General features: G+C 40.3%; 1 protein-coding gene across 2 annotated transcripts in view; it reads left to right on the top strand.

The window, feature by feature from the left end:
* Window positions 1-22,882, top strand: part of GRM3 (glutamate metabotropic receptor 3) — a 228,174-nt gene that overhangs the window by 145,106 nt on the left and 60,186 nt on the right. For both annotated transcript variants that reach the window (XM_043873420.1, XM_043873419.1), the window contains exon 3: window positions 12,288-13,143. In XM_043873420.1, the coding sequence (XP_043729355.1) occupies window positions 12,288-13,143 (856 nt within the window). The remainder of the gene's footprint in view (window positions 1-12,287; window positions 13,144-22,882) is intronic.

Raw genomic sequence — 22,882 nt, 5'->3', positions numbered from 1 at the left:
CTGGCAAACACTAACACACACTGGACCAGATATGCCATAGACTTTCTGATCTTATTGTTAGGGACTGCAACTCAGACTCACTCAATCCCATGATTTCTCTTAAAAATTAATTCACAAGGGGAAAAGGAGTAAAGAGCAGATACAGGCTGATACAGTAGGCAAAATGTCATCTTGTTCCCTTTCTAAGTATCTGCTAAGTCTAGTTGGGAACAAGGTCATTGCTGAGACAGTGCCTTGTTAGAAAGGGACCAAGACAGACCCTTGTCAAATGCGGGTTTTCATGATGAGAAACCTGATATGTCTGATGATGCCACTCTCCTGGGAAAATGTGATTCAAGGGACCCTATATGGTCTACATAGCAGTTCAGCCACAGTGATAAGGGATGAGAATGCCAAAATGGCTGGCCTTGCTATTCATAAATTACTTAGTCACAAAGGAAGAAAATGAAAATGTCTGACAATATGGGTTACCAACCACAGGTGTTGAGTGCAACGATTTCCAGAGAGAAAGAGATAGTGATCAGGGTTACTATAAGCCATTTATGAAGGTTTCCACCATGATTAAAGAGTCCTTTTCTGGAACATCCCTACAAAATCATCAGGACTAAGTCATACCAGTAATGGGAATAGCAGTACAAATCTTGGGTTAGAGTGCTTTTTGTGCTCACAGCATGTAAGAATCAGTGACTTTTGCAGATTAAACTGAGAAAATTGGCAATTTCTATGCTCTGTTATACGACTTCCTAAATCCAGATTAATCTCTGACCCTCAAACATGGGCTCCAGTCAACTCATTTCATGCAAAGCATTCCCAGATGTGCTGCAGGTAGTGTGGTCCAAAACAAACAAACAAACAAACAAATGACTAATCCTTTCTGCAATAACAATATGATTGGCATCCTTTACGGGCAGATAACTCATGTGATGGGAACAGCTTGAATTCCTCAGGCAATTTCTCAACTACACACCACCTCCAGTTTCACTTTAAAATCCAAGCCAATCTGAGGTTTTTGTACAGCTAATGGTACAGCCTGATCATTCTCAATAGGAGGGTCACTGTGGTCTCATCCCATAACAACTTTGAGAACTGGCTTTATGTAATAACATGGGTTATAAGGTAGCAGATGGCTTAAAGTACAGTAGTCTTGTGGGCTTGTATATAATCACTTAATTAAAAGAATGAAACAAAGCTTTCAGCACTGCATGTGTGATAAAACAATTAAAGGTGTAGCTTATTCTTAGAAAACAGCCCCAAAGTGATATGGAAACAACACCAAATGCAAAGGCAAACCCTTGGAGGTTATTATCAAGTCTCCTCATTCCCGGGACAGCACCAATGGCTTATTTTTCAAATGCATACAGTTCAGCTTTGTAGATAGCACTTTTCTTAGGAAGTAATAATTTGATGCCTCTTTACCATCTGGAATTCTTATAGCTAAGCACAGGTCCCCATAAAAACCAGCTATTGTTGTCCCCATCAGCACAACCTCAGAAGAAAATAACCACGAAAGTTCTGAAAAGATTGCTCATCATGGACAATCACTTTAGTAGGACAGTTACTGCTGCTAGACTCTAGACCTACATCTGCCTTTTTGTCTTCTGTTGAATAAAATGTCTGGCATTGTGTCACCACAGAAGGCATGAAGCTCATATTTAAAATGGGTATGTCATATCCCTTATATATGGACTTTAAAAAGAAAAGATACAAGTGGACTTACTTACAAAACAGAAACAGACTCAGACTTGAAAAGTGAAATTGTGGTTGCCAGGGTGGCGGGGTGTAGGGATAGCTAGAAAGTCTGGGATGGACAAGTACACACTGCTATATTTAAAATGGATAACCAACAAGGATCTCTGTATAGCATATGGAACTCTGCTCAATGTTATGTGCCAGGCAGGATGGAAGCGGGATTTGGGGAAGAATGGATACATGTATCAGGTGTGGCTGAGTCCCTTCACTGTTTACCTGAAACTACCACAACATTGTTAATCAGCCATACCTCAATATAAAATAAAAGTAAAAAGTTTGGGGGAAAAGAATAGGTATCTCAGCGAAACTACAAAATAAAATGGGCATGTCATGGATGTCCTGCATGGGAAGAGCGACCACAGGATGTGGAGGCTCACAGGTGACTGACATTTCTAATTCATATTCCCTTTCTCCACAACCTCAAAGAATAGACTACCCCAGCTCTTTCCCAAAGTTTATACTCTTTTATCTCCATGATGAGAGCATCATTGAAATGAAGCATGACACCTAGAATTCTAAAGACTTCCCATGACTTGCTAAAAAAAAAAAAAAATTCCAGGAGAAGAAAAACTCCCAAATAAATTGGTCTTTAACTCAAAAAATTCTCAACAGTGAATAAGGATGGTTTGAATACCTACAGGAGCCTGACTCCATAGTCAGCTATTAATTATTGGAAAAACATTCCCAAGAAAGAATAAGAACTGAGCAACTGATGTGAGGGCTGAGAATTTGGCTGCTTATGTATCTGTACACAGTGCATTAGTCTGCAGAAAAATCTTACCTTATGAGCAGACCTTAGTATGGGTTCATTTGATGAACAACAGAATGGGAAAGACTAGAGATCTCTTCAAGAAAATTAGAGATACCAAGGGAACATTTCATGCAAAGATGGACTCGATAAAGGACAGAAATGGTATGGACCTAACAGAAGCAGAAGATATTAAGAAGAGCTGGCAAGAATACACAGAAGAATGGTACAAAAAAGATCTTCACGACCCACATAATCACAATGGTGTGATCACTCACCTAGAGCCAGACATCCTGGAACGTGGAGTCAAGTGGGCCTTAGAAAGCATACAACGAACAAAGCTAGTGGAGGTGATGGAATTCCAGTTGAGCTATTTCAAATCCTGAAAGATGATGCTGTGAAAGTGCTGCACTCAATATGCCAGCAAATTTGGAAAACTCAGCAGTGGCCACAGGACTGGAAAATGTCTGTTTTCATTCCAATCCCAAAGACAATCCCAAAGAATGCTCAAACTACCACACAATTGCACTCATCTCACACGCTAGTAAAGTAATGCTCAAAATTCTCCAAGCCAGGCTTCAGCAACACATGAACCGTGAACTTCCAGATGTTCAAGCTGGTTTTAGAAAAGGCAGAGGAACCAGAGATCAAACTGCCAACATCTGCTGGATCATCGAAAAAGCAAGAGAGTTCCAGAAAAACATCTATTTCTGCTTTATTGACTATGCCAAAGCCTTTGACTGTGTGGATCACAATAAACTGTGGGAAATTCTGAAAGAGATGAGAATACCAGACCACCTGACCTGCCTCTTGAGAAACCTGTATGCAGGTCAGGAAGCAACAGTTAGAACTGGACATGGAACAACAGACTGGTTCCAAATAGGAAAAGGAGTATGTCAAGGCTGTATGCTGTCACCCTGCTTATTTAACTTACATGAAGAGTACATCATGAGAAACGCTGGGCTGGAAGAAGCACAAGCTGGAATCAAGATTGCCGGGAGAAATATCAATAACTTCAGATATGCAGATGACACCACCCTTATGGCAGAAACTGAAGAACTAAACAGCCTCTTGATGAAAGTGAAAGAGGAGAGTGAAAAAGTTGGCTTAAAGCTCAACATTCAGAAAACTAAGATCATGGCATCTGGTCCCATCACCTCATAGCAAATAGATGCGGAAACAGTGGAAACAGTATCAGAGTTTATTTTTGGGGGCTCCAAAATCACTGCAGATGGTGATTACAGCCAAGAAATTAAAAGATGCTTACTCCTTGGAAGGAAAGTTATGACCAACCTAGATAGCATATTGAAAAGCAGAGACATTACTTTGCCAACAAAGGTCCGTCTACTCAAGGCTCTGGTTTTTCCAGTGGTCATGTATGGATGTGAGAGTTGGACTGTGAAGAAAGCTGAACGCTGAAAAATTGATGCTTTTGAACTGTGGTGTTGGCGAAGACTCTTGAGAGTCCCTTGGACTGCAAGGAGATCCAACCAGCCCATCCTAAAGGAGATCAGTCCTGGGTATTCATTGGAAGGACTGATGCTGAAGCTGAAACTCCAATACTTTGGCCACCTCATGTGAAGAGTTGACTATTGGAAAAGACCCTGATGCTGGGAGGGATTGGGGGTAGGAGGAGAAGGGGATGACAGAGGATGAGATGGCTGGATGGCATCACCGACTCGATGGACATGAGTCTGAGTAAACTTTGGGAGTTGGTGATGGACAGGGAGGCCTGGCGTGCTGTGATTCCTGGGGTCGCAAAGAGTTGGGCACAACTGAACGACTGAACTGAACTCCCTTAGGTATATGTTTATCTGATTCCTACTTTAGGTTTTTATGGTTTGAGGACTAAGGCTCCATGATAAAGCCCTTAGTTTGTTTTCCTTAAGATAAAAAGGCACCTTTGTAGCCCAAGGAAATTGGTGCAATAACCAGATCCAGTTGGCATTATACTGACTTCCTTTTGTATACTCCTAGTTAGTTACACAGAGATATTTGGAGAAATTTTGGTTTTAACAGTCTGAAAACCTTTGCTTCGGCTACCTTAAGGTCTAAGCCAATTGTCTATGTATAATCTCACTTTGTGAAAACTTGACAATGATTAGCAAAGGATCTACAATGCACAGTATATTGTTTATAGGTAGTGTTTGAGAGGAGCTTTACACTGCTTGCTGGGGTAATTAGTTTGGGGGGTTCCCACAGAAACATATTGTTGCAATTAGAAAAGGTCACATGGAAATGCACTCATTCATCAGCTCATTTATTTCACAAATTATATGGCATGAAGTCTTCCCAGGTAGCACTAGTGGTAAAGAACCTGCCTGCCAATGCAGGAGAGACATAAGAGATGTGGGTTTGATCCCTGGGTCGAGAAGATCCTCTGGATGAGGGCACAGCAATCCACTCCATTATTCTTGCCTGGAAAATCCCCTGGACAGAGGAGCCTGGCAGGCTACAGTTCATAGGGTCACAAAGAGTCGGACACGACTGAAGCGACTTAGCACACACACACATATGCATGGCACACTTCTTTTACTCCACAAGGCATCGAGGAAACAGAAATTAACAACACACATTCCCTGGCCTTCAGAGTTTTCATTCTAGTAGAGGAATTAGTGAATGATCTAGAAGTCACCATACATTTTAATTAGTGCCATGAGGGAAATACATAAAGGAGTGACAGCCTCAGAAGATGGGTGCACAACTCAGCCTGAAGTACCTTCTCAGAGAAGGGGCCCTTGAATGAATTCACTGAGCAGACAAGTGGTAAAAGTCATTTTAAGCACAGGGAACAATATAAGCAAAGGCGCATAGATTTGAGGATACAGGACATGGGAGAAACCAGGTAGTTCATTAGGAGACAGAAACAATAGGGAAATAGTAGCAGACATTCAACATTATATACCATTGGTTGTTGGACAACTATTACCGGTGAAGTCCATCCTGAGGCTTCCCTGATGGTTCAGCAGGTAAAGAATCCGCCTGTAATACAGGAGACATTGGAGACACAGATTGGAAAGGGCATGGCAACCCACTTTAGTATTCTTGCCTGGAGAATCCCATGGACAGAGGAGCCTGGAGGGCTACAGTCCATGCAGTAGCAAAGAGTTGGATGTGACTGAGTGACTAACACTTTCACTAAAACTGCAAAAATGAAACAAAGGCAGAAATACTAATTAAAACCATCACATCTGCTGGAAAATATAACAGTAGCTGGCCAAGCCCAGAATCTTTAGCATTTATCAAATCTTAAAAAAAAAAAAAAAAAACAGTCCATACATTTGTGACTTGAGAGGTTGCATTGAAAACATTGCACTGCCTCAGTTCAGTCGCTCAGTCGTGTCCAACTCTTTGCGACCCCATGAATCACAGCACGCCATGCCTCCCTGTCCATCACCAACTCCCAAGGTTTACTCAAACTCATGTCCATCGAGTTGGTAATGCCATCCAGCCATCTCATCCTCTGTCATCCCCTTCTCCTCCTACCCCCAATCCTTCCCAGCATCAGGGTCTTTTCCAATGAGTCAATTCTTCGCATGAGGTGGCCAAAGTGTTGGAGTTTCAGCTTCAGCATCAGTCCTTCCAATGAATACCCAGGACTGATCTCCTTTAGGATGGGCTGGTTGGATCTCCTTGCAGTCCAAGGGACTCTCAAGAGTCTTCGCCAACACCACAGTTCAAAAGCATCAATTTTTCAACGCTCAGCTTTCTTCACAGTCCAACTCTCACATCCATACATGACCACTGGAAAAACCAGAGCCTTGAGTAGACGGACCTTTGTTGGCAAAGTAATGTCTCTGCTTTTCAATATGCTATCTAGGTTGGTCATAACTTTCCTTCCAAGGAGTAAGCATCTTTTAATTTCATGGCTGCAGTCACCATCTGCAGTGATTTTGGAGCCCAAAAAAATAAAGTCTGACACTGTTTCCACTGTTTCCCCATCTATTTGCCATGAAGTGATGGGACCAGATGCCATGATCTTAGTTTTCTGAATGTTGAGCTTTCACTGCCTAGTCCAGGATAAGTTCCAACCACCCAGAAAATGGCTACCCCTCAGGTGTTTGAACACTGAACAAAAGACTACAGTACACCGTGTGCAGAAAGGGCTTCTAGGAACGCTGGATGCAGCCTTTCAGGCCTTAGGGAACAATGGGTTCCTCCATGAGGTCTTGGTGTATCCTACATAAATCGTAAAGCCAAACTTGATCGCGATATGTATAACTCGAAGCTTTCAAACTCCCAGCTGAAATGACCCCTGGTTTCTTAGACCACTGTTCTTACCTCTGTAGATGGTCAGGAAGTAAACAAACATCTACACAGCTATCTCAAAGTACAGAACTGACAAATGAAAAAGTATATTTTTACTAATAAGGAATGACTACTCATGGTCCTCCAGTCAAGGAGACGGTGCCTTAAGAAATGAAAAAGGATGGACATATTATAACTTGAAATATATCACTGCTATACTGTAATGAGAGGAATTCCATATGGCAGAGGTTAAGAGCTTGAATTGCAGAATGAGCTGAATAAGAGGAGAAGGGGACGACAGAGGATGAGACGGTTGTATGGCATCACCAACTCGATGGACGTACATTTGAGCAAACTCTGGGAGTGGGTGATGGACAGGGAGGCCTGGTGTGCTGCAGCCCATGGGGTTGCAAAAAATCAGATACAACTGAGCGACTGAACCAAACTGAACTGCGAAAGTAAGCACAGTGTCAGACACCTGGGACGCAAGATCCCCAGGTGCTCTGTGCCTGGGTTCCTCAATCTATAAAATGAGACAATGGTAGTATCAGCCTCATAAGATTGTTATGAGGATTAAAGGAGATAATACATCAGTAACAGTGGATCTAAAATTGAATCTAAAGACAGCAAACCACTTAATAATTCCCCTTTGACTTTAGCCACCCTTGGACTTCTGGTGGATTTTTGCAATATTCAGCTTGGCATCTATACCCTCATTTTCCCCTAGTTTTCTTACTTTTTCTTCACTTACATGTAATTTTAACTTAAATCCAGAAACATACATCTCTTCCTATGTAATATCACCTAATTGCCAGAAAAGAAGGCTAGCCCTTTGGAAAAATCAAGAAACTGGGCTCCACTCAGCTTTTTTGCTTATTGGTTGTGTAAATTTTAGAAAGCCACTTCACTTTGTGAGCTTCAGTTTCCTCACCTATATAGCAAAAAGCATAGATTAGCTTCATGGCTCCTTCTGGCTCAAAAATGTAATGATCTCATAGTTTATTTATGTATTTTTCCAAAGTCACTGATAAAAATTTAATCTTACTTGACCACCTCATATAGAATTTCTTCAAGCTATTCTACTTTAGTATATTTAAATTTTTATCCAATTCCTATCACTTTTCCCTTTTCATGAGAATCCAGGTAATGTCACCAATACCTTGTTGAAGTCAGAGTTCATGGCTACAACTCCTCCCTAAATGGTCCAACCAATGTTGGAAGATTCTACTGAAATTCATTCTCAGTGAATCCATGCTGATTTCTAGCACTTTTTTTGTTCATTTCTAAATGCCTGCATGTTCTCTATAGGGAACTCTGAGAAAAAAAATTACCAAAATATATCATGATTATTGATTTATATTTATTCCTGATTTATAGTTCCTGAATTTTCTCTTACTCCTCACTTTTTATCCTCTGACAGTCCTCCCATTATTAATTTCTCATAAATTATTAATAGTAATTACCTGATTTAATCTATGATTTCTTCCAGAATTCAGAGGCAAACTTAATTGATTATGGACCCATTTGTGGTCTTCTGCCCTGCTTGGGTGTGAGAGAACTTTTTCATATATTTGTATCACAATCTCCAGATTAGGAAACATTCTCATGAAGGCACATAAGGAGGCAGAAAGAGCTGGGCAGTGTCTTGCTTTCACTCATTTAGAACCAACTCTCCCAACCAGTGATTCTCTCTCTTCTTACCACAGCTTCTCCTAAAATATAATCGAAAAACAATCATAGCAACAATCAACATCACTCCATTTTCACGTTCTGTGCTTTATTCTTCCTAGTTCTCACAGGCTCATGCCAATCTTGTATATTGTCCAAGGCCTGCCCAAGGACCTAACACACCTACAGGTTTCATCCCTCTCGCTAGTTCTTTCAACACTCACATGGCCCAGTGCAGCCTAGCCATCCAGTAGCTTCTTTGGAGATCTTGACTTGTCCGTCTTATTGAGACTATTCTGTATTATTTGAATTATTTTTTAAGTTTTCCTATTGCTCTTAAGCTATATCCCTTTTTATTAGAGTTTCTAACCATGAAAAGTATCTCTCTACTTTTAAAGTGGTTTTCCCTAAAGGATATAACTAGATCTTTTTTCCCTCCCTCCACTCCTACTAACACTATAACTGGGTAACTTTCTTCCAAAAGTCCACATTATTTCTCCATCCTAAAATGATTCTTCTATTTTTAAAATGATGTCCAATGTAAATGTCCTCTTACACCTTCATGTTTTCACAGAGGAAACCACATGGCCAGTAAAGCAAATCAAGAATGTTTCAGCTGGCTGGTTTTATGTTAAAAAGGAAGCTCCTAGTAGCAACTAGGTGGTCCATAGTGTAAACCACAATACTGCTTCTGTTCCTCCCTCCTGTTCTTCCTACCTGGGTGCCCTTCTGTGCCTCAGACCTCAGATTCACAATCACGCAGGAGACAGCAGACTCAAGGTTATGAGAGGGCAGCTATGGTCCTTCAGGTCAAAAGACCTGCCTCTAAATCGTGATTTTGCCTCTATTTTCTAATCCTATGATCACAAACAAATTTCTTCATCTCAGTTTCTGCACTGCTACAATGGAGAAAACAATATTTATCATAAAAGGCAGTTGTGAACATCAAAGGAGAAAATACACATATAAATACCCAGTACATTAGTCACTGGCTTTACAACAGAATAAATAATTTTGAAAATGCACAAATCAAACTAAGAACTTTATTCTTCTCTAGAAGTCAGGCTGGAGAGGGTGAGAGAGGGAAAGAAAATGAGATTTATAATCTGCTTATTTCTGTGGTATTTAATTTTTATATTAAGCACTTTTACTCATGTAGTCTAAGGAAACTAGTATTAAAATGAATGGTTCACCATGACAAAAGAACTTCAACACTTTATTCTATCATTCATTTGCATTACATGTGTTTCAAAAATGTAAATGTAACTCTGAACATCATGCTCTGACTATATGATTGCTCCATGCTATTTAAGAGGTAATACAATTGAGATTACACTTTATTAGAGTTCCATTCTCATGTTTAGCTCACTAAATGTGCCTCCTTTTTCTAAAGTAGGCTGTAGTCTCATTAAACACTCATATACAAGCTATTCTATTATTGAAGTAGAATTGATTTACAAACTTGTGTTACCTTCAGGTGTACAACAAAGGAATTCAGATATATAGATAGATAGAGATACATATTTATATATCTATATATATTCCTTCAGATTCTTTTCCATTATAAATTATTACAAGGTATTGAATACAGTTCCTTGTGCTATACAGTAGATCTTTATTATTTTGTACATAATCATTTGTATATCAGATAACTACTCATAAAATGGTAGCAATCACTGCAGTTGTATTCTAACCTACTACCTACTCAAACCTGCTACAGTTGTGCCCCTTCCTACACAGAGAATCTTCTCCACATAGCCATCATTCTATGCCCAGTTCAGTCTCTTGTATGTCTGCCTTGTTTGTAAATTGTTCTCAGATATCCTGGACAGGTAGACGTGGAGCCACAGGATCCTATTCATCAAAAGACAAGAACTTTTTCTTTACTCATATGCCTCCAGGAGAAGGAAGTTTCAACAGTTTAGGATTCTTTTGCTGTGGTTCCTAGCTGCCAGAAAATGATGTCTACAGGCATTTTTCAGGTCCTTTCATTCTCTGCCTCCCTGAGGGGTTCAGATCCTGATGAACAGAACTTAAAGATTAGAAAACTGTAGCATCCAGAAGAGACGGTCTCTCCAATGTCATCCAAAGTCTCCATAATCAAGCCAAGCCCGTGCACAGACAGGGACAGTCTCCTCACAGTCCGCCACAGTGCTGCCTACATTCGAAAGAAGCCAGGTACTCAGTACAGACGTGATGAGAGTGCTGGCTCAGTGCCATCACAGTCAGGCTGAGTAAACAACCAGCACTCTCAAGTTCAAATGAATCAGGAGAGTCCATTTTGTTCAGGGTCCCTAGGCCTGAGAGAAAAATAAACGGCATACTAGTGTGCATCCGCCCACTTACCCATTCACTCACCTCCATTCCCCAAAATTCACTCACATCCTAGTATATATACATATATTAAAAATCAAGATGCAAAAAAGATCTGGATCCTAAATTTGCATTATATTGCAAGCTAAGTGCCAGATTTTCTTGCTGTTCTATTTGTAGTTACATGAGAGGTACCAAGATTTGCAAAGATATAGAAAACATTTTTGATAGCTCTGGGCTATATCAAGTGTTGGTTTTAATAGCAGGCCAGATCTCTGAGAACGTGCTGTGTGGCTGTGTATGAATATGGCTGTTGGTTTCCACTGCCAGATGAAATGATGGTTAATCAGGACTCAGCTGTCAGTTGTTTGATGTTACTTGTGCTCTTTGCTAACAGCTGCCTACTTCAAGCTGTGCTTCCTCCATGTCAAACAGAAACCTGAAACCGCAATTTTCAGGAGGGAAATTTCAAAGTTCTCATAGAGTATGTTGGGATAGCCAACATTATTTCCAGTTAAAGTCTACTTAGTATATTATGTAACTAAAATCATTGTAAAGATAGAAATGTTCAGAATATGTGAGGTAGCCAGGAAAAACAAAAACTTATTAGATTTACATATGATCTGCATATATATTTTAAAATGTACAAACTTCACAAATACTCTATGCATAAAATGTTCCTTGATATGCTACTCTCACTTTCCTTTTTTATTCTGTAATAAATAAGAAGTGAAATATTATTGCAAGGTAAATTATAAGAAATGTACATTCTTTATTCAGAATAAACTTTAAACATTTTAAAGTAAATAGTTCCTTATTGACAAGGTCCTCAACACTCCCTAATTTGCTTTTTAATAAAAAATATCATAAAAATAGCATTTGTATGCTTGGGCTATGTATAATCCAAGCAGAAACAAAATGTTAAAAAGGCAAAGAAAATGTTGTTCAAGTTCTTTAAGGTTAGAAAGGTATATGCCTAACTTGGGATGGACCAAAAAGAATGGACTTTTTTTTTTTTGGCTTAACCTAGATAATAAGTGTCTAATTTGAACTGTCCATGTGGCATACAGTTCCCAAATTAAACTCTTTCAGAGACTGCCTTTTTTAGCAAAAGAGGGGGAAGTGAGAATTAGACAACACCCAGGCTCTTTCTATACAACCACAGCCAAGTTTGTCTAAAAACCGAATTTGGCTAATTCACTGTAGTTCATTGTTAGACTGAGTTATAAGAGGACTCCAGAAACTTAAAGCAGCCCCACTGATACCTGAACAGAACTGATTCTGGTCCAGGATGTAGTATAAAGTCTAGGAGAGAGAGACATGTCCTTCTCATTTCTCTTTGTCTTTTCCCAACACTTGAATTACCTGCTTGGAACCTGTTTCCTAATTCCCCAAATACAGTGTCCAGGAAAGCAGCTGACAAAGCGTCCAGAACAGCTTAGTGATCTGGAGCTGCAGAGGGAGCTAGGTAAAGGCCTGGTATGCTTCACCTTTCCTGTGCAGTCAGTTACCTCCGGATTGCTAAAAAAATAATGGTACCTGCCTTGTCTCCCTCCCCCAGGTGGCAAACCTGCTGAGGCTCTTCCAGATCCCGCAGATAAGCTACGCATCCACCAGCGCCAAACTCAGCGACAAATCGCGCTACGATTACTTTGCCAGGACCGTGCCCCCCGATTTCTACCAGGCCAAAGCCATGGCCGAAATCTTGCGTTTCTTCAATTGGACCTACGTGTCCACCGTGGCCTCGGAGGGCGACTATGGGGAGACGGGGATCGAGGCCTTCGAGCAGGAAGCCCGCCTGCGCAACATCTGCATCGCCACTGCGGAGAAGGTGGGCCGCTCCAACATCCGCAAATCCTACGACAGCGTGATCCGCGAGCTGCTGCAGAAGCCCAACGCGCGCGTCGTGGTTCTCTTCATGCGCAGCGACGACTCCCGGGAGCTCATCGCCGCTGCCAGCCGCGCCAACGCCTCTTTCACCTGGGTGGCCAGCGACGGCTGGGGTGCGCAAGAAAGCATCATCAAGGGCAGCGAGCATGTGGCCTATGGCGCCATCACCCTGGAGCTGGCCTCGCAGCCCATCCGCCCGTTTGATCGCTACTTCCAGAGCCTCAACCCCTACAACAACCACCGCAACCCCTGGTTCCGGGACTTCTGGGAGCAGAAGTTCCAGTGCAGCCTCCAGAACAAGCACAACCACCGGCGCCCTTGCGACAAGCACCTGGCCATCGACAGCAGCAACTACGAGCAGGAATCCAAGATCATGTTCGTGGTGAATGCGGTGTATGCCATGGCCCATGCCCTGCACAAAATGCAGCGCACGCTCTGCCCCAACACCACCAAGCTCTGCGACGCCATGAAGATCCTGGACGGGAAGAAGCTGTACAAGGATTACTTGCTGAAAATCAACTTCACAGGTAAGCAAGAAGCCTTTAATCAGTCATCTTCTATGATGCAAACAGTGGAATCAAAGAGGAATCAAATACCTCTGCCCCAACCCAGAAATCTTTGTTTCAGAGCCACCCAAGCGATTCAAACTGAAATATTCCAAGAGGCAATATGATGGGTTTTTTATGTCAGTTACTTACTTTCGAGTGAATATCTTGGCTGGTACACCATATGAGATTGAAGCACCCCTCGGGTGTCCTGACCTGCGGTAGCTGCCTAGATCTGGGCTATGTCACATTTGCTCTCTTTCTTGTGATTAGCTGTGGGATATGACACCTGTGCCATGGGCATTTAATCTTCTTTAGCAGAACTGACAACTCTCTAAGGAACATGAACTTCCAAGCTTTCCTTCTGGGTGATTTGAGCAAAAGAGTCTCATAACTTTCACAGTGGGGGTGAGAAAAAAAAAAAAAAGTCACTCTTTTTCCAGAGCCTAATTAGGGAAGGAAAGAGAAAAACACTCAGAGCCTGGTGATTCCAGGCTTTCGAGTTTATATCTTCTGCTGTAGAGCAGCATTTCCATGTCAGGATTAAGAGTTGTGGATTTTTCTCAGATTATTTTATGAAATGAAACTGTTTTCCTGGGAGCTTGACTTTAAGCAAACTGAAGACTGATGGAAGTCATGCTGATTTAGAAGTGAACATCCAGAGGTGTATTCAAAGTGGCTTTTGCTGCTCCATTTGTTTATAAATATGGTCTATACATTTCTCAATATAGCACTGTGTTTTAATGTACTACTAACATACAAAAACACACATCTTTAGAATTGCATGCTCTTTTACAGTGCATGTGATATCATTGCATTAAGGTACCAGTTCTGGGGAATTTCGCTTAAACCTAAATCATAAAATGGTAAGTAATATTACTGAGCACAAAAGATTTTGATGCCAAAAATGTTGCAATGATAGAACACTTTCATTTGTCTAAACTGCTAATCATCTCCCATGCCACTAGGGCATCATTCTAGTCTGCAGAGTCTGTTTCAATTGATTTATCATCCAAGACATGAAAGTTTTTATGCTCAAATCATATTATCAGTGAAGCAAGTAGCAGTTCTCACTTCTCCCTTATAGATAATCACTCAGAAGTCAAATGGACTGAAAAAAATCAATAGTAATACTGAAAGAAGACCTCATGACAACCGGCTTCTAGTCCAGAATTCTAACCCTTACTCTAGCCTAGAAAATAAGCACCAAAATTATCAGCCTGCATTTTAGCACATCTTTTCTTCATTCTACACAGAGAGCCAAAAGTAGCTAAAATTGATTATGTCAGCATTCACTCCTATTCATCTGATGGATACCATCTCTTACCATTAGAACAGGCACTGAAAATGGTAAAGATGAAGCCTTTCCTATGCCTTGTATTCCCACAGGTGTATTCCATATAAGAATATGTGCATGTGTGTGTGTGTGTATGTGTGATATACATGTATACATGTCCAGGATTAATCTCAAAATCCCAGATCAGTTCACACTGATGACTCCAGAATATAAGAATGGACCATAGAGTCAGTAAAAAAAAAAAAAAAAGAAAGAAAGAAAAGGAATATCTTTAAATATAAATGAACTCTCAGGTATCTATAAATAGCATCTACAATGCACTTAATTCTTAAAGCTGAATAAGATAAGCAACTTCCTTCCCTTTCAGACTACCCTTGGGGTAATCATTCATCTTTATGCACCACAAGTATTAATTAACTCTGTTATTCTAGTCCATTACTCCTTGGTATGCAAATATACAAATATATCCACTCATGAACAGCTAATAGAACAAAAACTCTTGGATTTCAGAGAGCCTTTGCAAAGTGTTTTTTGGAACCAAAATATTTTCCTTGATTTCACTGATTGAGTCTTAAATGGCAAAGAAAAATGAAGAAATAAGGCCATTATTTGGATAAATGAAACAACAGGATCTTCTTTTTGTCTGCCTTGTTCAATTACTGGCTTCGATTCTACAATTTAGTTTGGCTGTGGAGATCTGACCACAAAGTGCTATTTTCACCCTCTCAATTTGCTTGACATTGCTACTAGTCACTCTCCATCTCTGAAGACAATAGCAGGGTGAAAAACAGATTCACACTACAGAAAAGAGAGGGAATTTAGACCGGTACCAGGCACATATGCATAGCAGTAAGACTTGGGCAAGAAAATGCCTTACTATGAGAGGATCCTGAGATGCTAAACTAGCTAAATATGTCTGTTGAAAGAATAAGGTTAACCTAGTAAACTACTGAGAAGTAGATCTGTTTTACATTTTTTTGGAAATACTATCTCTAACTTTCTAACTTGAATACTGAGGCAATGGATTAGGCACAGTAGTGAACACTTCAGCAAACCTTGCACAATCTTTTGAATGAGAGAAGTCCTCATGCACCCATCTGCTTGTACTCTGCATTTACTCCAGGATTCTTCTGGCAGACAGTTGTAGTCAATCCCGTTAGAGCCCTAGTCCTCAGGATGGAAGCTCTAAGCCTCCTGAGAATACTTCTCTGTTCCTGGGTACATTCCTACTAACTTGTTCCAACACTGGCCACTATGAGTATTCCTTAAAGTTTACCAACTGTGAATATTCCTTTTGCAAAAGAGATTTTTGCAAAACTATGTATGCTGTGTTAAAAAGACTTCTAAATAGTGAGCCCTCCTGGCATAAGATCTAATGACTCTCCACCTCTCTAGACTCATCTTCTGCCACACACTCAGCATTCACCCTTCCTTTCATTAAGACTACTTGCAGATCACCATGAACATCATGCCTTTCTTTCTGCCTCTGTGCCCTCTGTATATGCTATATCCTCTACCTGGAACACGCTTACCCCATCCCCCTCTGTCAGGTCTAGCCCCTTCACTTATTCCGTCTCAACTGCTACTACCCTGGTCTAAGCTGCCAACACCCACCTCCAACCCATCCACAGCACAACAGCCAGGACGGCCTTTTACAGTGTTCAGTTCAGTTCAGTCGCTCAGTCATGTCCGACTCTTTGGGACCCCATGGACTGCAGCACGCCAGGCCTCCCTTTCCATCACCAACTCACAGAGCTTACTCAGACTCATGTCCATGGAGTCGGTGATGCCATCCAACCATCTCAGCCTGTCGTCGCCTTCTCTTCCCACCTTCGATCTTTCCCAGCATCAGGGTCTTTTCAAATGTGTCAGTTCTTCACATCAGGTGGCCAAGCTATTGGAGTTTTAGCTTCAGCAGCAATCCTTCTAATGAATATTCAGGATTGGTTTCCTTTATGATAGACTAGTTGGATCTCTTCGCTGTCCAAGGGGCTTTCAAAAGTCTTCCCCAACTCCACAGTTCAAGAGGATGAATTCCTCAGTGCTCAGCTTTCTTTATAGTCTAACTCTCACATCCATACATGGCTACTGGAAAAGCCATAGCTTTGACTAGATGGACCTTTGTTGGCAAAGTAATGTCTCTGCTTTTTAATAAGCTGTCTAGGTTGGTCATAACTTTTATTCCAAGGAGCAAGCATCTTTTAATTTCATGGCTACAGTCACCATCTGCAGTGATTTTGAAGCTCAAAAAAATAAAGTCTGCCACTGTTTCCACTGTTTCACCATCTATTTCCCATGAAGTGATGGGACTAGATGCCATGATCTTAGTTTTCTGAATATTGAGTTGTAAGCCAACTTTTTCAATCTCCTCTTTCACTTTCATCAAGAGGCTTTTTAGTTCTTCTTCACTTTCTGCCATAAGGGTGGTGTCATTCTGAGGTTATTGATATTTCTCTTGGCAATCTTGATTCCAGTTTGTGCTTCATCCAGCCCAGCCTTTCTCATGATGTACTCTGCATATAAGTTAAATAAGCATGGTGACAATATACAACCTTGACATACTCCTTTCCCGATTTGGAACCAGTCTGTTGTTACATGTCCAGTTCTAACTGTTGCTTCTTGACCTGCATACAGGTTTCTCAGGAGGCAGGTCAGATGGTCTGGTATTCCAATCTCTTGAAGAATTTTCCACAGTTTGTCCTGATCCACACAGTCAAAGGCTTTAGCATAGTCAATAAAGCAGGTGTTTTTCTGGAACTCTCTTGCTTTTTTTGATGATCCAAGAGATGTTGGCAATTTAATCTCTGGTTCTCTGTCTTTTCTAAATCTAGGTTGAACATCTGGAAGTTCACGGTTCATGTACTGTCGAAGCCTAGCTTGGAAAATTTTGATCATTACTTTGCTAGCATGTGAGATGAGTGCAATTTTGCAGTAGTTTGAGCATTCTTTGGCATTGCCTTTCTTTGGGATTGGAATGAAAGTCAGAGCAAGTCACTCCTCTACTCAAAACCCTCTTAGAGAGTCTCCCAATGTCACTCACAGTCCAAGTTAAACTTCTAACAGTGTTCTACAAGGTCCAACCTGGTTGGCCCACCCTGGCTCCCACATCCCTTTTACTGCTGCTCCCCTGCCATCATCCGTTACCCCCCTCTCTTGCTCACTTCACTCCAGCCAGCTTTGTTTCCATATTTAGGGCTTTCCCACTCCCAATTCCCTCTGTCTGGAAAAGCCTTTTCCCCAGACATCCCTATAGCTAATTTATTCCCTTATTTCCATCGGGCTTTCCTTAAATTCTAGTTTCTTATTGAGGCCCACCTGGCAATGCTTCTTAAGATGGCAATGCCCCCAATCCCTACCACATGTGCCCCTGTTTCCCGTTAACCTGTTGTACGTTTTTTTTCACTCCATGATTTTTTCACTTTCTCTTATATTAATAATATTTACATTTTCATGTTTATTCTTTATTGCTTGATCTTCACACTTGAATATAAACTCCTGAGAACAGAAATTATCAGTTTTATTCACTGTAGTAGCCCCAGTATAATAAGTGTTCAGTAAATATTTGTTGATTATGACTAGCACTCAACACCCATATTCGTATTTCCTTCTCTATCTCCATTACTAGATTGTGAACTTTTTCAAGGCAGTAAACATATGTTCCATCTCTGATCTCAAATACACAATGCATTTACTAGTATAGAGTGCACAATATATCAGTGTTTACCAAAGGAATATGGGATGAGAAAAATAATCAATAGCTTTATAATGTGATTCTTTTTTGTGAAAATTAAATGTGTATTTTTTCATTAACAAATGAATTTCAAGAAAGAAAAGTTTATGACTTCTAGAATGACTGGCTTTTTTTTTTAACCTAAGCACTGTCCATTAGTTAAGTTCTATCTTTGTATTTGAGGCCAATTTGAAACCAAAGAGCATCAGCAGTGGATCTGGGATTTGTTCCTGTTTTATATGTGAAGCCCCATAACTGAAAGGAATCTGCCCAAGATCATCATCTTCTTAGTGGCAAGGAGCAAAGTGGAAATCCAGGTCATCAGACCCAGTGCTGCTTTTATACATACACGGAAACTCTGGGAAGTTGGGGACTTTGATCCCAAACACCTGACACAGTGACTGACACATGCTCACTGTTTATTAACAGAGTGCTTATTAAAGGAATAAAAGACAGTCAGTCAATAAGTTCGAAATATGCTTCTTCTTGCTCTCCTTTTCATTATACCTTTAATACGCCTGGATCACTTTCTCAATTATTTGGAGCTAAGGTTACTCATAAAACAGCCAAACTTTGGAAGCTGAGCCTTAGAAACTAAACCTTAGGATATTAAAAGAAAAAAAAAAGCTTCAAAGTATTCTTTTATTAGTAAAAATTTTTCCACCTGAAAGAGCCATGTCATGTTGAATTTTAAAATAAATATTTAAATGAGAATTATGCTCGGTGCCATGAGACTTTGCCAAATCATTTTGAATAAACTTCCATGCACTCATCATGTAAAAAAGAGAGCTTAAACTCACCAATGCAGATAAAAACAGAGGAGACAGACAGATAAAAACAGAGAGGGCTATGAAACAGTTAAAGAAATGCAATGTCACGTCATTTTCTATGTTCATGGTCTAGTACAATGCCTCTCACTTTTTATTATGAGACGAGCTCCAGAAAATGGAACAGACTAAAACCATAGAGTTCCAAAAGGCCTTCCTCAAAGAGAAACATACTTTAATTCCTCACTTGACAGAGGTAGAAATTCAGGATGTCAGCATTATGATCTTCACTTACTGAAACACCTAACAGTGAACACAGCGGTCAGGGTGACGTGGTAACTAGAGTACACCCAATTCAGAAGAAGGCAGTCCCATTGGCTGTGCACACTGTCAGGGCTGTCCGAGGCCCAGCCAGTGTCGAGGACGCATTATCTCGGGAATAACACTCATAACATTCCTTTGTGTGATTCACAGGCCTGGGCTAAAATGTTTGAGAATGGAAAAACTGAGAAATTTACACAGCAGGAAACTCCAAGATCACAGGGAAAATAGGTGGTAGAACAAATCCTCAGGGTCCTGCTGTAGCCGTTGATTCCAACTAAAGTTTAACTTTAGTCCAGGTCCTGGGGACCCAACAGTAAACAAGACAGTTGGAGTTCCAGCTCTATGAAGCTTACACCAACAGCCAGTCCCTAGAACAACCTCAAAATATAGAAGCAGGATTAGTGGGGCTGCATAAAAAAGAATGAAATAATGCCATCTGCAGCAAGATGGATGGGCCTCGAGGTTGTCATAGTAAGTGAAATAACTCAGAGAAAGATGAATATGTGATATCACTGATATGTGAAATCTTAAAAAATGATACAAATGTACTTTTTTACAAAATAGAAACAGACTTAGAAAACAATGGTATGGTTACCAAAGGGGAAAGGTGGGTGGGAAGGGATAAATTAGGAGGTTGGAATTAACATAGACACATATTAATATATGTAAAATAGATGATCAGCAAGCACCTACTGTATAGCACAAGGAACTCTACTTAATATTCTATAATAACCAATATGGGAAAAGAGCCTGACAAAGAATACACATATGTATATGTTTGACTGAATCAGTTTGCTGTCCACCTGAAACTAATATAACATTGTAAGTCAACTGTACTCCAATATAAACAATGTCTTTTAAAGAATTAGCGCTGCTGCAATAGTGTTCTTGTCTGGAGAATTCCATGGAGGAGCCTGGCGGGCTACAGTCCATAGGGCTGCAAAGAGTCAGACACGACCAGAGCAACTTAGCACACACACACGCCTTAAGTTTTGTGTTCTATTTGGTTTTGAGTTTTGTTTTGGATTGGAAAATCACTGTGTTTCTTATGCCCAGAATAAATCTAAATTCACTGAACAAATCTTACTCCCAAGACTTGAATTATAAGCCAAGAGGGCAGCTCCTTATTAGTACAGAACCTGGTAGTCATAATGGGCTGAACAGTAGAACACACAGCTGTGAACGTTTTGTCTTCATTTGTTTGCTAGTTGCTTTTCTCTTTCTCTCTCTCTTTGCTGCACACTTGTCTCCTGGTACCAGCAAAGAGACAGGCTCCTGAGATCAGAGGGGCCTGGAGCTCATGGAGATGGTCTAGCTTTGTTCTTATGTTTACAATTCTCCAAACCTAAAAGAGGAGCAGAGGCAGAAAACGGGTAGTCCAGCCTGACTGCCCCATTCAGCTCTGCATCTGACTCATCCGGTAGGTAGAACGTTCACTCCTGTTTGGAGCTGTAATCACAGAGCACAGGCCAGGAAGGGCAGGTTTTCTGGGACACTGCACTCTTAAGGAATATGTGTGAGCTGGCCCCAACCCAGCAAGGCTCTCCTCTTGAAAAGTCCAGGGCCATCCAAGGCACAGCAAGGAAGCCAAAATGGTAATGGCCACATCTTTAGATGAATGGGCTTTGAAGTTCCTGAAAGAGCAAGCTGCTCTTGATCCTGCTTCCTCCCCTGGAACTTTTGTAGTTCCCACAAAGGCACAGAAGCTTGTTCCAGCTCTGCTGATCAAAAGCATTTGCAAAATGTAAAGATAAATATCCTGTACTTTTTTTCTGCCCCCTTTTTGCTCTGGTCAGCTTCCTGGGGTCACCAGAATAAGATCTAAACCCCCAAAGGACACTGCTCACGCAGTTACTTATTTGTTTATACATCATGCATCTGTGCTTTGGTCGCCTAGAAGCTTGAGAAATGATTCTCATTTTAAGGTCACACAGTGGAGAACAGGAGCCTCTAGAAAACCTAATTTTCCACTTTGGCCTGAGCTTTCTGCTGCTGCTGCTTGTTATGATCATATGGTTGTTCTTATTGTTACTATGATTATTTCATAATGCTTACTTTCTCTCGATCCATTTGAAGAGCCTTCCTGTCAATGAAACAGAAAAACATAATCATCCCCAATAAAATGGATTTTACCATCTTGCTAATTGGAAAAAAAATAATACAATGAATGTGCTATTTCTTCTATGTGTCCAGACTCTGGGACACTGTGGTGTATTTACAAGGACATTACCAGTAAAGGTGTCTGGAGACTGAAGAAAATATTCAGACCATTTTTTAAAATATATAATCAACATATTCTTCAAAAATAAACTTAGCCTACAATCCTAACTTTTGGGATACCCAGGGAGTGCTGATTATGGGAAGTTCCCCAGAGCTGGGTTTAGTAAACCTTCCTAGGAACCTAGCAAAATTCTCCTAATGCCTAAGCAGTGAGCACAGCTTCTGTAGATGACGGGAGCTGATGTTCTGCGCTGAGGAGTAGGCACTGAGGAGGCTGGCTAAGGGACTCAAGGACTGGTCCCTCTTCTAACCATCCTCTTTTATTTTTTTTTAACTTTTCATTTTATATTGGAGTATAGTTGATTAACAAAGGTGTGATAGTTTCAGGTGTATCACAAAATGATTCAGTTATACATATACATGTATCTATTCTTTTTCAAATTCTTTTGGCATGTAGGTTGTTACAGAATATAACTGGGGTCATGTATCTTTTCAGACCATATTTTTCTCCAGATATATGCCCAGGGGTGGAATTGCAGGACCATATGATAACTCTATTTCTAGTTTTTTAAGGAAACTCCATTCTGTTTTCCATAGTGACTGTACCAGTGTACTTCCCTCCAATGGTATAGGAGGGTGACCTCCCTCTTACTTTAAATACTTAACAGATGTCCACGGTATATTTAGTCACTATATATGACATCACCAGGCAAGATTACATAGTCATTCTTTACATTTTCCCCCAAATACCTAGCATCGTACCTGAGGTAATGTAGAAACTCCACTTGGGTGTGTTTCATTTCAAAACTGTGATAGCTAAATAATTCATTTTGCTGTCTAAGATAAATTGGAATTTGAAAAGATGGCAGAGTCCCCAGAACTTATAGTGCTAAATAACATTTCAGAATATTCAAGTATTTAATTCCATCCAAAAACTATAAACAATTTTACTAGCACAGGATTGACCGTATATTAATTTTGCAGAATAACATCACAAATACACGCTTACCCACAAACTAAGCTACTGACCCTAGTATGATTAGATGTTCTAAGACTGACCATTAATATTTTTCTTTATTATTTTAAAAAAATCAAGCTTATTGTGATATAATTGACATACCACATTTTGCAAGTGTAAAGTGTGCAACATGTTGACACATTTATATGTTACAAAGTAATTACCATTATAACCTTGCTAACACCTCCATCCCATTACAGAATTACCATTATATTTCTGTGGTGAGAACATTTAAGAACTGTTCTCTTTGCAACTTTCCAGTATGTAATACAGTTTTATTGATTATAATCACAATGTTTTACATTAGATCCTCCAAATTTATTCCTCTTATTACCAGAAGTTATTGCTATATTGCTATACCAAAA

The sequence above is a fragment of the Cervus elaphus genome, chromosome 18, assembly GCF_910594005.1.
Source record: "Cervus elaphus chromosome 18, mCerEla1.1, whole genome shotgun sequence".
Classification (NCBI taxonomy): Eukaryota; Metazoa; Chordata; class Mammalia; order Artiodactyla; family Cervidae; genus Cervus; species Cervus elaphus.
The sequence above is the reverse complement of the archived record's forward strand: the minus strand, read 5'-3'. Positions and strand labels throughout refer to the sequence as shown.